We start from the raw sequence: 15,249 nt of genomic DNA on the forward strand, positions 1-15,249 counted from the left end.
AAAGTTTATGTTTATTCAATCTGTATATTTCATCTCTTTTAAGTTTCCTGTGCTGCAAAATGAAGCATACGGGGTGAACTCCTGACCCCATGGAAGCCAACAGAAGTTTGAAATCACTCTGGGGAAAAGAACTTTTTCAATTAGTTGCTTTTATTTAGGTAACCATTCAGAATCAAAGCAAAACATACACACTCTGAATATTATGCAAAGCGTATAAGTAAGACTTGATACCGGCAAAGAGCCCTAAATCTTATCTTGATAGACTGCTAAGGAATGAGTGAAATGTTTGTCTTCTCTAATCCTTCAAACAGATGCAGACAGGAGAAGCCTGAAGCGTGTATTGCCATGTGGGTTTATAGAGCACCAAGGTAAACATGGCACTTGATAGCCAAGCATAACAACAGGGGAGGGAAGAGGGGGGGCTGGATGGAGCCCTTACCCCTCTGGGAGTGTCAACCAAGCAACACCTTAGTGATAGCCATGTCCTAGCAAGAGCCTGTGGAAGGTCTCAAACAAGGGTGCTCCACTGTGATGTTTGACTTGGGTGGTTTCTGGAGGGATCGCGCCACATCTTCTGTCCCCGATGGAAGTACATAATGTCCAAGTACCCATGTTAAAGTCCCTGGAACAGCAGTTCTGGAACAGACCGGATTGGCCAATTCCAAATAATTTATTTCTGTCTCTGTAGGAACATTGAAGTTTGTACATTTTTGGTTTAATTCTTTCCCGTTTATTTATCCAAGCAGTGCAGTCCAGTGTAACTGGATGTGACTAAGGGCAAGAAGTCAGCACTCACATTTAGAGGGTTTCAGTTGGTGAATTTCAGGTGTGGGAAAAGAGGGAAAACTAACACATTTAGAGGGTTTCAGTTGGTGAACTTCAGGTGTGGGAAAAGAGGGAAAACTAACAGTTCTGGCAAATCGGGGCCCACTCCCTCTTTCCTCAGCATGGCACCCAGTTTCACTATCCCTGAACTGCGAGCGTGCAAACAGAATGCTCTCCTGCTTCTACCCTGGATGCTCACTTGCCTGAGTATATTTGGCATTTAACACGTCGTGGCCTGCTTTTCAGTTGATATTGGTGTGTTATTTTCCTGGGATTAATGAGCTTGTTCATTATAATCGATACATTACATGAACAATGCAGTTTTCTTGGTGCTGTCCAACCTCTCTCACTCTGTGTTTTGGTCAAAATAAGAATACACCTGGGTTTGTATTGTGAAACTTTTTTTTGACCTTATTCAAATGATGATAACACAAACTGCACTTTTTAGACATTTTTGAATACGCGTTTCTTGGGGAGCTATGGGAAAGAGTTCATTGAGCTGCGAAATGCCTATGCATACAGTTCTATTGTCTTTAATTTTTACTGGACTGTGTGGAAGTGATTATTTAGTGACTGCCAGAGCTCTGTGTTTTTTTCTGAAAGTATTTAAGGGGTGCTAAGTGATAGGAGGCCAGTAGTCTCACTCAGTTGCGTTGTCTGTCTACGGACACCTATTGTTGGCTCCAGAAAAATATTGTCAGATGCTGCTGGCCAGGCTGGGCTTCAGCCTGTTACTGCAGCACCTGTCAGAAATCATTAGCTAGTGATCTGTTTGACTAATGTTCCAGTTGATTGTCTGATTCATGTTCAAGATCTGTAAATGAGGCAGAAGCATCTTTACTGCTCACCAGCTGTGAAATGGCGAAACGCAGCTAGATTTTCAGGAATCAAAATAAATGTGTTTCCAATAAAGTTTGACAACAATATGAAGTGCAAAGCTGAGAGCAGAACTATGTTTTTGTGGTTTTTTTAAAGTTACAGTATTATAAATCAATATTATCCCGTCTTGTTTTTGGCAGAGTAATGTATTTTACCAAAATAATCAACTACTGCTAGTAGCATTAATCTCGTGTTGAGTTGGATAGACGTTCTTTATTCAACATAAATTCATACCTTCGATTTTTACTCTTTTGGCCATTATCCCCAGATGTATCAATGTTTAGCACAGCCCTGTGTCCTTTTGTCTGAGTCCTCAGTGTATGCCGGTGAGGTATGTACGTTTTTATGTACGTATAAAAGAAGTACAGGTGTGACAACAGTGAAAAATAAAGGATGGGATTTTGGGGAGAGGGAGTCTGGAGGAAGGAGCTGGTGTATCTGTTTTGTATTAATGGAATAACCCCAAAAGAGTCCCGCTGGCATAATGCTGAGATAACTGAGAAGCAAGTCTGGGCCTGAGATCTAACTAACATTTTTCTTGGCGAAGGAGGTAAACGTAAAATTCACCGCTATCTAGAGAATTATTGCAAGAGCTATACCACAAATATTTTCTAGTTTGAGGATTTAAGCAGAGCTTGTTACTTTATTTTTATACTGTAATTAATTGTAGCCACAACAGACTTACAAAGAAGGGGAGTTGATTTAGTAAATGGATAGCTACTGTGGGAGCATCTTCCTTCCAGGTGCACCTGCCTCCAGCTTTTATTGCTAAGTAAGAAAACAAGGGAAATTGTACAATGCTTCCTGGTTTATTTTTTATTTCTATTTTAGAGCCATAAAAACTACCTTTTTTTTCTTTCCCTGCATACACCAAAATAATAGTGGATGGTATATGGGACAGCTGTCTGTGATGTGGAAGACAAAGTTGAAGTCTTAACTGCATGAATGAGAATAAGTGATTGAAATCTGGTGTTCATTTCTGTATTACACTATGATTTTCATTTTATTTGTTGTTTGGTGTTTGGTGATTTTTTTTTTTTTTAACCAGTATTTCCACTGTGGACCCATAGAAGTAGGAGTTTGGAGACAATCAGTGTGCTTGGTCACATAGAGACAAAAGCTAATTTGCGACCCAAACCAGTGCAAATTTGTAATTTTTATTTTATTAAACTTACCTTACATTTTCTTTTTAGAGGTAGAAAGACCCGTACATTATTCTTGTCTTTTCAACTGCATATACAATGATCTTTTTCCAGTAGTTGCTAGGAATATCAAACTCTTTGAAACAGCATGGAGATTTTATAATGCAGCCTAGCACGATCATGATATATCTATTGCAACAGCTTCCTTCCTCAAAACTCTTTGTACACAGCACATTTAAAACAAACCAAAAAAAAAAAAACCAACCCCAAAACACAACAGATCAAACAAACCAAATCAAAAGAAGCCCACCAAACCTAGAAATTTTGCCCCTTCAGTAACCATAAATCTCTGAAAACTTTTTCAAAAAAAAACCAAAACCATAACGAATCAAACAAACCAACCAAATCAAAAAAAGCCCACCAAACCTAGAAATTTTGCCCCCTCAGTAACCATAAATCTCTGAAAACTTTTTCTGAGTTTTGAGAAGGAAATTCAGCCAGATTTGCATATTACCCAATCCCATTCTTTCGTTACCAGTATAGGTTCTTGTGTAGTCCTGTTCTATATCTCTTTACTCAGTGTTTTATATTTTTATTTACACTACTTTAACGTGAAGAAAATTACCGAGATGGCATTTTAATACACAGTATTTACCATAGAGTACTGAAGCAGAAGCATGTTGTCTTAATAAGAAGACTTTTGTTCTATTGTTTAAAACAGTTTTTCCGTCCTTTTTGTTTGTGTAATGACAGCTGTATTCTCTCAGACCACAAATGCAGCAAAACTGTACATTTGTGTAGGAGTTTTCAGTATTAATTATTGGCATGTTCCACCTCTTCCTTGGATGTCATTGTCCTCTGCACAGATTGGCCAAAATATATGTAAAAGACCCATTTCTGGCTATACATCTGTCTAAAGGTATAAAAGATTTTCATGGGAGCCTATAAATTCCATTAGATCTCAATGGTAAGTGTTACAAATATTTATCCACTTGACAAAGAGCTAATAGATGTCTATCCCAGCCGTGCCCATGCAATATTCACTTGCCACATGCATATCTTCTCTTATGTGGCATTAGTAAGAAACCAGTTAGGTGGACTGGTTGTTCATATCCAGGAAAACAAACAGGAAATTTATCATGTCAATTTGTTGATTACAGGCTGCTCTCAGATTCTGGCAGACATCACTGTGTTAACTCTGCGTGATTTTCCAGCATGCAAGCTTTATAATTTTTCATTTTAAATGAAAATTAAAAGCGTGCTGTAATTGCAAAAAAACTTTGGGTGAAATCCTCTAATGCTTACGTGTTAATCCAGCATATTATCCTGCCCTACCTCCTTTTTCTATCCTGAATGTCAAAGGTAAGGTGTTCACCATAGGTGGGGAGGACCCTCTTCACTTCTTCTACACAAATGGGTAGTGGGCTTTATTTATTTACTTACTTCTTTCTAGCAGCTGTTGCAGAGGTGCAGTGAACCAACTTTTTACTTTAGCTACTCTGGCTATGGTTTTTCCTTGGTTTTATGTGTACTTTTTAGGCTTTCTGGTTTCTTTGGTAGAAAAAAGTACAGCAGCCCAAGCTTTAGGTGCCTAAATAACCTTTCTGTGCTAGATGGTAACCACTAGAGGCCCTGTGTCCTCCTTTAATATTGTAGAGGCCAGTTTAAAGTAAGAGTGATTTTTAGCCCAGTCTGTAACATTTTGCAAAGCTTCTGACATTCCTATGGCAGGTTTTCTGAGATGGGCACAATTATTACAACAAATGTTGTAGGTTCTCTGAGTTAAATGCAAAACCAAGGTTTTATCCTGCCCTACCTCCTTTTTCTGTCCTGAATGTCAAAGGTAAGGCATTCACCATAGGTGGGGAGGCGCCTCTTCACTTCTTCCACACAAATGGGTAGTGGGCTTTATTTGTTTATTTACTTACTTACTTCTTTCTGGCAGCTGTTGCAGAGATGCAATGAACCAACTTTTTACTTTAGCTACTCTGGCATATTATCCTGCCCTACCTCCTTTTTCTATCCTGAATGTCAAAGGTAAGGTGTTCACCATAGGTGGGGAGGACCCTCTTCACTTCTTCTACACAAATGGGTAGTGGGCTTTATTTATTTACTTACTTCTTTCTAGCAGCTGTTGCAGAGGTGCAGTGAACCAACTTTTTACTTTAGCTACTCTGGCTATTGTTTTTCCTTGGTTTTATGTGTACTTTTTAGGCTTTCTGGTTTCTTTGGTAGAAGAAAGTACAGCAGCCCAAGCTTTAGGTGCCTAAATAACCTTTCTGTGCTGGATGGTAACCACTAGAAGCCCTGTGTCCTCCTTTAATATTGTAGAGACCAGTTTAAAGTAAGAGTGATTTTTAGCCCAGTCCATAAAATTTTGCAAAGCTTCTGACGTTCCTATGACAGGTTTTCTGAGATGGGCACAATTATTACAACAAATGTTGTAGGTTCTCCGAGTTAAATGCAAAACCAAGAGCTGTTTCTTGGTCACTTGTGTAGGTTTGTGTTACCAGCCCAGATTATTAGAATGACTCACTGTAGGCCTTGACAATTTGAGTATGATTTCAGTTTAGGGTGAGTTCTGAACTGATGTGACAAGTTCCTAACGGGGGTGCCTGCACTCTCTTTTTGTCATATCTTATGCACTGATAACTCAATTGACAATGACCTTCAGGTATGGGATGCAATGCTGATGTATATGAGAGCATAACTGATAAGAAAGTACTTGAGGGATGAGAAATAGTGCAGTGCACCTTAAGAAATACTACTTTTTTTGCACATAGAGCTTATATAACTTAAAAAAATATGTAACATTTTGCAAAGCTTCTGACATTCCTATGGCAGGTTTTCTGAGATGGGCACAATTATTACAACAAATGTTGTAGGTTCTCTGAGTTAAATGCAAAACCAAGAACTGTTTCTTGGTCACTTGTGTAGATTTGTGTCACCGGCCCGGATTATTAGAATGACTCACTGTAGGCCTTGACAATTTGAGTATGATTTCAGTTTAGGGCGAGTTCTGAACTGATGTGACAAGTTCCTAACGGGGGTGCCTGCACTCTCTTTTTGTCATATCTTATGCACTGATAACTCAATTGACAATGACCTTCAGGTATGGGATGCAATGCTGATGTATATGAGAGCATAACTGATAAGAAAGTACTTGAGGGATGAGAAATAGTGCAGTGCACCTTAAGAAATACTACTTTTTTTGCACATAGAGCTTATATAACTTAAAAAAATAAGAGCCTTGTCTAGGGATACTCCTGCATGTAGTAAAAACCCTTTAAGAACTAGGACATCTAAATAGTGGAAACAGTGACAGAAATGGTGACATCCATAGCATTAGCATACACAAGTTGACTTCTTTTGAACCCTCCACTTCGCCACTAACACGGGATGCAGTCTTAATAGAAAATGCTTTATCTTTTACCTCAGTATAAATAGGCATCTTGGGGCATGCAGGATACTGTTAGATGTTCCTGGGCATCTCCCATCCCCCTTCCGAGCTGGCAAATGACATTCACTACTCCTTTTTTGGAAATGTGCAAAAAGGATTTCCATAGATAGTCTTTGGAGATTTCCTGTTTTCTCATGTGTGTAATAGGTTGGGTCAAGCAACAAAAAGGAGGGAGGAAAGAATGGGATTTAATTTTATATGCACTCTCCCGTCATCCCCATTGGAAAAAAAGTGGATGAAAAGAGAAATTATGCAATACAGGTGATGTCAGTGTTAAATTAAATTAAGATCATATGTTTTTATGCAGCAGCTGTAAGCCTTCGGTTATGGGAAGGGTCATGATAATAGAGTACGTTCCAAATTAATGTTAACAAATTGCTTGTGTGTGTGAATACTTAATCATAAAAATAACAAAATTATCTACAGTATTATAAGCCAACATAGTTCAAATGTATAACCTATAATTTATGCCTTTTTGAGCATGTGAATTGTACTAAGAAAAGTTGTCACAGTGATAGTTTAAAGAGAGAAAAATAATATTGTGTATCAGCATATCGTTCTAAAACACTATGAATGCAAAGGATACCGTCTTAAGGTATTGATTAACAGAAATTCATAAAAGCACAGCCTTTTAAAATCTTTTAAATTATGGATAAGAGAATTTATATTGCGAATCAGGAGATATCTCTTTGGTTTTTGCACAGTGTCAAAATACAGGGATTTAAATCCAAGTTGAATCTTTTGAATTTTCAGTTATTAAGTATTTTTAAACAACTATAAGTACTGATCAAAAACCTAGTTCCACTACAGCTAATTAAAGAAGAACTGTACATGTGGGAAAGTTTGAATTTTGTGTTTAGTATGGACACAAAGACTGAAAAGAAAAAAAAAGGCAGAATTTCTTAGCATTGTATTTAATGGGTTTTATTTTCCTGTTTTGACAGATTTTGAATACCTCTGTAAAAATCTTCACAGCACTTTGTGATTCTGCTGGCCTAGGCAGAGCATATGCAGCTACAGCCAAGATCCTGGTAAGGTAGGTTAGCACACCCTTGTCTGGCTGTCAGTGCAGATTCATTCAACTGTGAAAGACTTAAATTGTTAGAGGTCTGTCGCTTCCCATTACTGACTGCTTAAATTTTAAGCAGTGCCCTTCTTGCAGTAAGTGACCCTTTCATTGAAAGTTATTTTAAACTGCTACACAATTTTTAAAGTATATGATCTAAGCTTTTCTTTACCTGTAAACCATACTATGTCATTTTTCCCTGACATTTTGGGGGCTTTTTTAATTCATTATTTTCCACAAGTTTGGGAGGGACCTTACTGGAAAATAGAAATCTGGTGTATTTTCCAAGTTAAAAAAGAACAACTTGAAGAACGATGCAAGCTTCACCAGGAATCAGTGTAATCTTTTCTGAACTCTTAAGTTTCCATTTATTGCACTCCCTTCTTCTGTGGAGGCATTTCAGGTTTGTGCATGTGTAACTAGATATAAATTTGTTGCAGAGAAATTGCTTGTCTTCAATGTTCTCGTTTCAGCATCTGGCATTACAATCTTCTTCCAGGTGAATTAGTTTGAAACTACGTAAACTTCTAACACAAGTAATTTTGACATAAAGTAGTCTGATGCAATTATCATATGACGTCAGAAAAGATATTGAAGTGAAGGTTGCATCTCATCTTTGATTCCTCCTACACTTGGGGACTTCAGTGCGTATTATGCATGATAGAAGTTAGCAAATTGTTTATTGAGGAGGCCTTGTCAGCAGGTTTGTTTCAGTGTGCAGAGCAAATGCTCCTGTTTGAGTTAGATGCCTTGCCTCCTGGCCTTTCAGAGCATTTAGGGACCAGCCACAGTCACAGTTCTCTTCAGCTCTCTGATACATAATTCATGGCTATTCATATTCTGAGTGTCCTAAAAAGTACACGGGATAAGATGTTCAAAAAGCCACAGAACAGACTTAGAAAACCAGGTCCCATTTTCAAAACTGTCTTAAGCTGAACTGAGAAAGATTTAGTTGTTGGGACACCAGCTGTTGCAGTGAGTGATTTTGCAATGAGTGCAAAGGTGTCTAAGATCTCAGTAGCATTCATGGGTTCCTTGTATTCACAAAAAGCAGCAGTCTGGGTATAGGGTGGCCTAAGATAGCCAAGAGGACATTCCTAGAAAAACATGTATATAAATTTTCTCTCTGTGTGATTTAGGCATTCTGGAAGGAGAGCACATACATTTATTTACACAGAAATTACAGGTTTGGAGATTCTTCTGAAGCCAGGTTTCTAAACCCTTCTTCTGAAAGACCACACGAGTGCCAATTCTTTTAAAAGCAGAGCTAAAGAAGGAGTGGCTAGTGATTTTCTTTGGCATCAGATCTGTACTCCACACCTTCTGGGAGCATTCTGTAGCTATCTGAGAGTGGACAGTCTGACTGCTTTCCAGTAATTGCAATTTGAAAAGAGGAAAACCAGTAGGTAAGGAGAAATGAGAGGGGAAACTAAGAGCAATAAGATTCCCCAGTTTAGTATTGGGAGGGGAACAAGGAGAGGAGCGTTCTGATTGATTCAAATGAAGGAGGACTCACTGTCATGTCTAGGATCAGAGATTTAACTGCTAATCTATTGCACAGGTAAAGACACAACTGTAAACCATTGTTCTGAAAATGGCTGTTGTGGCATTTTTTATGAAAACCATCCGGTAGTTATGCCCTGAGAGCATTAACCAAATTAAACACCTTGCATGTATGCCTGCATTGAAGAGCTTTAGGTACATGATAGGCATTAAGTGCTCAACCCCGTAAAGCATCATGATGCTTTCACCACCCTCATTGTAAAAAATTTGTTCTTTCTATCTATTCTAAATCCAACCTCTTTCAGTTTAAAACCATTACCCCTTGTCCTGTCACAATAGGCTCTGCTAAAAAGTTTGCTGCCGTCTTTTTTATAAGACACATTTAAGTACTAAAAGGCTGCCTTCTCTTCTCCAGGCTGAACAATCCCAGCTCTCTCAGCCTGTCCTCACAGGAGAGGTGCTTCAGCCCAGCTTGTATTGATACCAGAGGTTGCCCCAACACACGTGCAGGACCCTGCACTTGGCCTCATTGAGCCTCATGAGGTTCACATGGGCCTACTTCTCAAGCTTGTCCAGGTGCATCCCCTCAGGCATGTGAACTCTACTACTGAGCTTGATGTTGTCTACAAACTTGCTGAGGGTTGCACTTGATCCCACTATGTCATTGATGAAGATTTTAAATAGTACTGGACCCAGTACGGCCCCCTGAGGGACCTGACTTGTTGCCAGTCTCCATATGGACATCAAGACATTGACCACTACCCTCTGGATGTGATCATCCAACCAATTCCTCATCTACCAAAGAGACCAACCATCAAATCCATATCTCTCCAAATTAGAGAGAAGGATGTTGTGGAGGGCCATGTCAGAGGCCTTACAGAAGTCCAGATAGATGACATCCATAGCTCTTCCCTTGTCCACTGATGTATTCACTCCACCATAAAAGGCCACTAGGTTGGTCAGCCATGACTTGCCCTTGGTGAAGCCATGCTGGCTGCGGTGAATGATCTCCCTGTCCTTCCTGTGCCTTAGCATAGCTTCTAGGAGGATCTATTGCATGATTTTTCCAGGCACAGAGGTGAGGCTAACAGGTCAGTAGTTCCCAGTGTCCTCCTTTCTACCCTTTTGAAAAATGGATGCAATGTTTCCCTTTTTCCAGTCACCAGGGACTTTACCTGACTGCCATGACTTTTCAAGTATCATGGAGAGTGGCTTGGCAACTACATCAGCCAATTCCCTCAGGACTCTGCGAGGGATCTCCGCAGGTTCCATAGACTTATGTATGTTCAGGTTCCTCAGGTGGTCACGAACCTGACTTTCTCTTATAGTGGAACTGGCTTTGCTCCCCTAGATGCTGTCTTGCCATCCATCTGCTTGAGAGGTGTGGGAAGAGAGGTTGCCAGTGAAGACTGAGGCAAAAATGTTGTTGAGTACCTCAGCCTTCTCCTTATCCGTTGTCAGCAGTTTGCGAGTTGTGTTCATCAGGGGGGAATATGCTTTCTTTGGCTTTCCTTTTCTTGTTGACATATCTGTAGAAGCCCTTCTTGTTATCCCTTGCATCCCTTGCCAGGTTCAGCTCCAGCCACACCTTGGCCTTCCTGACCCCATCCCTACACAACCGGTCAGCACCCCTGATTTCTTCCCAGGATACCTGTCCCTGTGAAATCTCTGTTGCAGATGTTTCCACAAACCATGGGAAACTGAAATTCTCTATCATGTGCATTTAGGCATGTCATTTTCCAGGGAAAAATCTGACATAATAGCATCATGTTTTTGACTTATTCTGCCAGTGTCCACCATGGTAATGACTTCTTGTGGACACATGATTTATACATCCAATTCAATCACATGAGCAATCCTATAAAAGGTGCATATTTTCATAAAAGTCTAATAGGGGTAAAAATCTCATAGGGCATTTTAGCATGAAACTGGAAAATGAGTTGCTCTAGATATGTAATCTCTTCTGCTGAAGTCATCATAACTGTTCTGTGGGATCATGAATGACTATATCTTTAGGAAATTACATTTTATGCATTTAGGAAGGTGATGTCTAAGGAGATAGAAAGTAAATGGCTGTATAAAATAACATGTAGATTTTTGAAGGAACTATAAAATATTAGCCCTTTGAGTAGGAAAGACCTGTTTATCATGTTATGGGGTCTTGTCCAGGATAAAGTGTTTTGGTAATCCTTCTATCATACTTTAAATATCTCAAGCTGCAGCGCTTTTAAAAGTACTTCCTTTGAAAAATGGTTAAGCCGTACCCACCAATTGCTAGTTGGCATAAGTGAAGTTCTAACAGTGAGAAACATCTTTCTGATATGTATCAAATTGATTTCTGTTTGCTTGAAAGAGGTTATATGCCCTAGCAATTTTCACATTTTCTATACATGGAGCATAGGTTTTTATGAGGAATATAAAAAATGGCCAAAAATACATCAAAACATTTCTATTAATTCATGAAATTAAGAAAACCTTTTTACATTTTCTCCTGTCACTGATTCCATTTGCTTTATTACTTTTAGCCTCTAGCCCACAAACTTGGTGGCACAATCAACAAACCCCTTAGTGGCTGTTTCATCTCTGCTCTATTTGATTTCTCCACTCTGAGTAAATGATTAAGTTTTCATGCATTGGTTCAACCAAAATCTATGTTCACTCAACCACATCCTTTATTGATTACTTCTACTGCAAACAGTAGGCCAAGTGTGATATACATAATTGGACAGTTGTCAGGGGATGTGGGTGTTAACAGTCCTGTTTTCCCAATTGGAAACTGGAATCACCTTGATACACAAATATTCTGCACTGTTTCATTCTCATTCCTTGGACCGAGGAGTCCTTTTCCTCAGAATATATGTTTTTAACTCTCAAAGGTCTGGTTGAATGGATTTAATGATTATACCATATAATATGCTCTTCAAGTTGCACCTGTGCACTGCATATAGAAAACTAGAAAAACTGGAATTAATATTTGTCTAACACTTTAACCTTGTCCTTTAACTTATATAAATCATATGCTGTATTTCTGTGGGGAAACATTTTATTTTCTCTTCTTAGAAAAAAAAAATAGGTTTAAAAAAATGTATTTCTGTTTCTAAAATTTAGAAGCCTTTTGACATTTGGCCAATGTTTACAGTGCAGTATATTTAATATTCTCATGATACTAAAATACTGAAATTAGTAAACTTCAGTAAATCCAACTCTGCTTACTGACAAGTAAGCTTTACAGGAGCGTGTTTTGAGCTTGTTAGTTTGCAGTGGTTTACCATTCTTTTGTAGCAATCTAGCTCATCTTGGTCACATACAGATAATCACTGCAATATTGTAAATTTGCAGCTGTGCTTTGCTGTGTTTCCTGTTCTGTGGCAGGCACTACCCTGGTATAATTACACTGATATCATAAGACAGGGAATTGCAGACTTCTGCCAGATTTTGAAAGCACATATCCCTAATATAGTTTATATTAAAAACCGTGATGTAAATAAATCCCAGTCAGCTCTTTGCTATAGGAATATAACTTGAAGGTGTTTTAAAATGGTGAGAAAATAAATCAAAATTCTTTATCACTTACAGGAATGTCTATTTCTGTGAGTTTCTTAATTAAGACTGGATTGCTTGGTGGCTTGACATTTAGCATGCTACACTCCTACATTAGTGACTCAAGTTCATGGCTAATATTGAGGTCAGCTGCAGTAACACTTCAGCCTTAAAGGGAAAAAGAGCACAGTGCCTTACTCACAGGCAAACCCAGATGTCTATCTTATATCTTGTAATCATACTGCAGAGATCTTATATTGTTAATATGACCAGCTTTATTAAAAAAAAAGGAAATCTGCAAATGTTATTGTCAACGTACGTTAGCCAATTTTCAGCTTAGACGCAGCTGTGACCTCAGGTTGCTCTGATCACACTGGGATTTGGGGGTGACACCTGCAATCCACTGTTTATAGGTTTGCTTGTGTGACTCCAGCAACCTTTGATCCTCCCAGTCAAAGTGCAGCATTACACTCAGGGAAAGGCTGTCATCCCCAGAGCTAAGAGGCAGGGACATTATGGAGCTGCTGCTGCACCACCAGGGTTCTAGAGCATGAAATGGCAGCTCTGAATGCCAGGAGAACAAAAAAGTCTTGCTGAAAAACTAGCCTTCTTAACATTTTCCCCTATTTTGTCAGGATGTGAAAATGTTATCAGCTGCTCAGCAGAAAAGAATATTTAAAAAATCGAAACTCCACTCCAAAACCCTTTAAAAATCATCATCTGCATTTTCTTTCTTGGCCTTAGAATATGGCACAATATTCTGAAGAAGAATCTTGTTTTATTTCACTCAAAGCATCCAGTTCTGCCCTCAGAGGTTCTGTGGACGAGTCCACAGGTAGTACCTAGACAACCACCTTGGAAATAAAGTCCAGTCATGGATGAGTCACCACACAGTGAAGTTAGTTCAGAACAGGGGGATAGATCTTCAGCGTTTTGAGAAGCCATCTGAGTGAATATTTAATTTTGTCCCTGTCTTTTGCTTCAGTCAGGGAAAAGCAGCTGAAACTACTGAGTACTTGGGAGAGTTTATGAAGACTGCTGAGAACGCCCATCTAAGCCAAAGCCTGGTGGATGCATGTGTGTTACTTGGGAATATTTACAATGAAAGAGTAAGTACTGGCTGTAGTAATGATGTCAAACAATTGCATTTGATTCATGGTAAAAATCTGGTTTTGTATATGAGGTGACCCAGAAGAATTTGATCCAGGTGTTGTATCTTACAAGAGTTAGCAAAGGAGAAAATACTGTGTGACTAATTAAAACAAGCCTTAAGTTATTGAGAAAGGTGAAAATTTTACAGAGTAAAGTCCCTCAGCCTACGAGGACAGGCTGAGGGAGTTGGGGTTGTTCAGCCTGAAGAAGAGGAGGCTCTGGGGAGACCTAATAGCAGCCTTCCAGTACCTGAAGGGAGCCTACAGGAAGGCTGGGGAGAGCCTGTTTAGAAAGGTCTGCAGTGACAGGACGAGGGGAAATGGCTTCAAGCTGGAGGGGAACAGATTTAGACTGGAGATGAGGAGAGGGTTCTTCACTGTGAGGGTGGTAGAGCACTGGAACAGGTTGCCCAGGGAGGTGGTTGAGGCCCCTTCCCTGGAGATATTCAAGGAGAGGCTCGACGAGGCCCTGGGCAACCTGGTCTAGTTGGGGGTGTCCCTGCTGACTGCGGGGGGGTCGGACTAGATGACCTTTGGAGGTCCCTTCTGGCCTGGGAAATTCTATGATTCTATGATTCTATTTAACACATAGGGTTTTATTCTAGAATCGGTGAATAATGACTCTGAATTCAGATCATGACAAACTTTCAGTGTTGTGAAAAATCTGCATCCAAATCACCATTGGGGCCATGTACGCCCATAGAGATTAATCAGTTAACAAATGAAATTTTATTGTGCTACACATTGAAATTTTACCTTTTTTAAAATGAATGTGTGCTACATTGTGTATTAATAAGCAGTTTTTAATCTTAGCTTGATTTCTTCGCTACGTCCTCTCAGCTAAATTTATGAAATGAATGCTAGTAGCAAATAGTTTGGCAAAGGTCTGTGTTGTTAGTGGAAGGGCTTTCTCTTCTATATGCCTTCATCCAGCCTGATGGCTTTGATTTGGCCTGAATCATTGAATGAATTGGCCTTGAATTCAACAGATAGGCAGTGACAGACAATATTAAGCTAGAGTTAATTAAGAAACTCCCTTTGTCGTAGTTTCTAAGGTCTTTTGAGATACTTCTTTCTGACCGATGTGCCAGTCTCTCAGTTGTACCTCTGGGGTGGACCCTGCAAAGGCAGCAGTTCTGTTGGCTGTCCCTTATCACATCTGGAGATGCAGCACTTGCACTGCAGTAGTGCTTGGTTTTTGAAAGCAGAAGAGTTAAAAGCATTAGCACAGAAGTGAGAGATTCATGCCGAGCCCATTAACACCTATTTTAGAGCTGGAATGCTACATGAAATTCTTTAGATACTATAAGTAATGAAAAGAATTCATTCTGCAGACTGGACAATGTGGAAATTAGGAAATGCTTTCACTGTGGACAAAGAAACAATAGAAATATCCTTTCTAAATCACCCTTTCTATCTTCTGTTGCCTGTTTTTTGTCAGGATTTATTTTCTATGTGTAATGTGTTGAATAGGATACTTGCCCCTTTTTACTTACACTACCCCCAAATGCCCCCCCCCCCCTTTTTTTTTTTTTAACCACTACAGTCAGTCTTTCTACAAATCTTTTAAAGTACAGCAATGCAAATTCAGTCAACAGAACAGGACCAGTAACATGAAACTGAACTCAACTTAAGAACACTGCCCCTGAAAAGACAAGCATTCCTTTCCTTCAGGCCCATAAA

General features: G+C 39.3%; 1 protein-coding gene across 1 annotated transcript in view; it reads left to right on the forward strand.

Moving 5' to 3' along the window:
* TTC29 (tetratricopeptide repeat domain 29) overlaps positions 1–15,249 on the forward strand; it is a 92,618-nt gene that overhangs the window by 72,796 nt on the left and 4,573 nt on the right. Inside the window, exons 8-9 of the mRNA XM_014949811.1 lie at positions 7,251–7,342; positions 13,401–13,524. Coding sequence (XP_014805297.1) covers positions 7,251–7,342; positions 13,401–13,524 — 216 coding nt within the window. The remainder of the gene's footprint in view (positions 1–7,250; positions 7,343–13,400; positions 13,525–15,249) is intronic.

Source organism: Calidris pugnax, unplaced genomic scaffold (genome assembly GCF_001431845.1).
Source record: "Calidris pugnax isolate Ruff unplaced genomic scaffold, ASM143184v1 scaffold42, whole genome shotgun sequence".
Taxonomy (NCBI): Eukaryota; Metazoa; Chordata; class Aves; order Charadriiformes; family Scolopacidae; genus Calidris; species Calidris pugnax.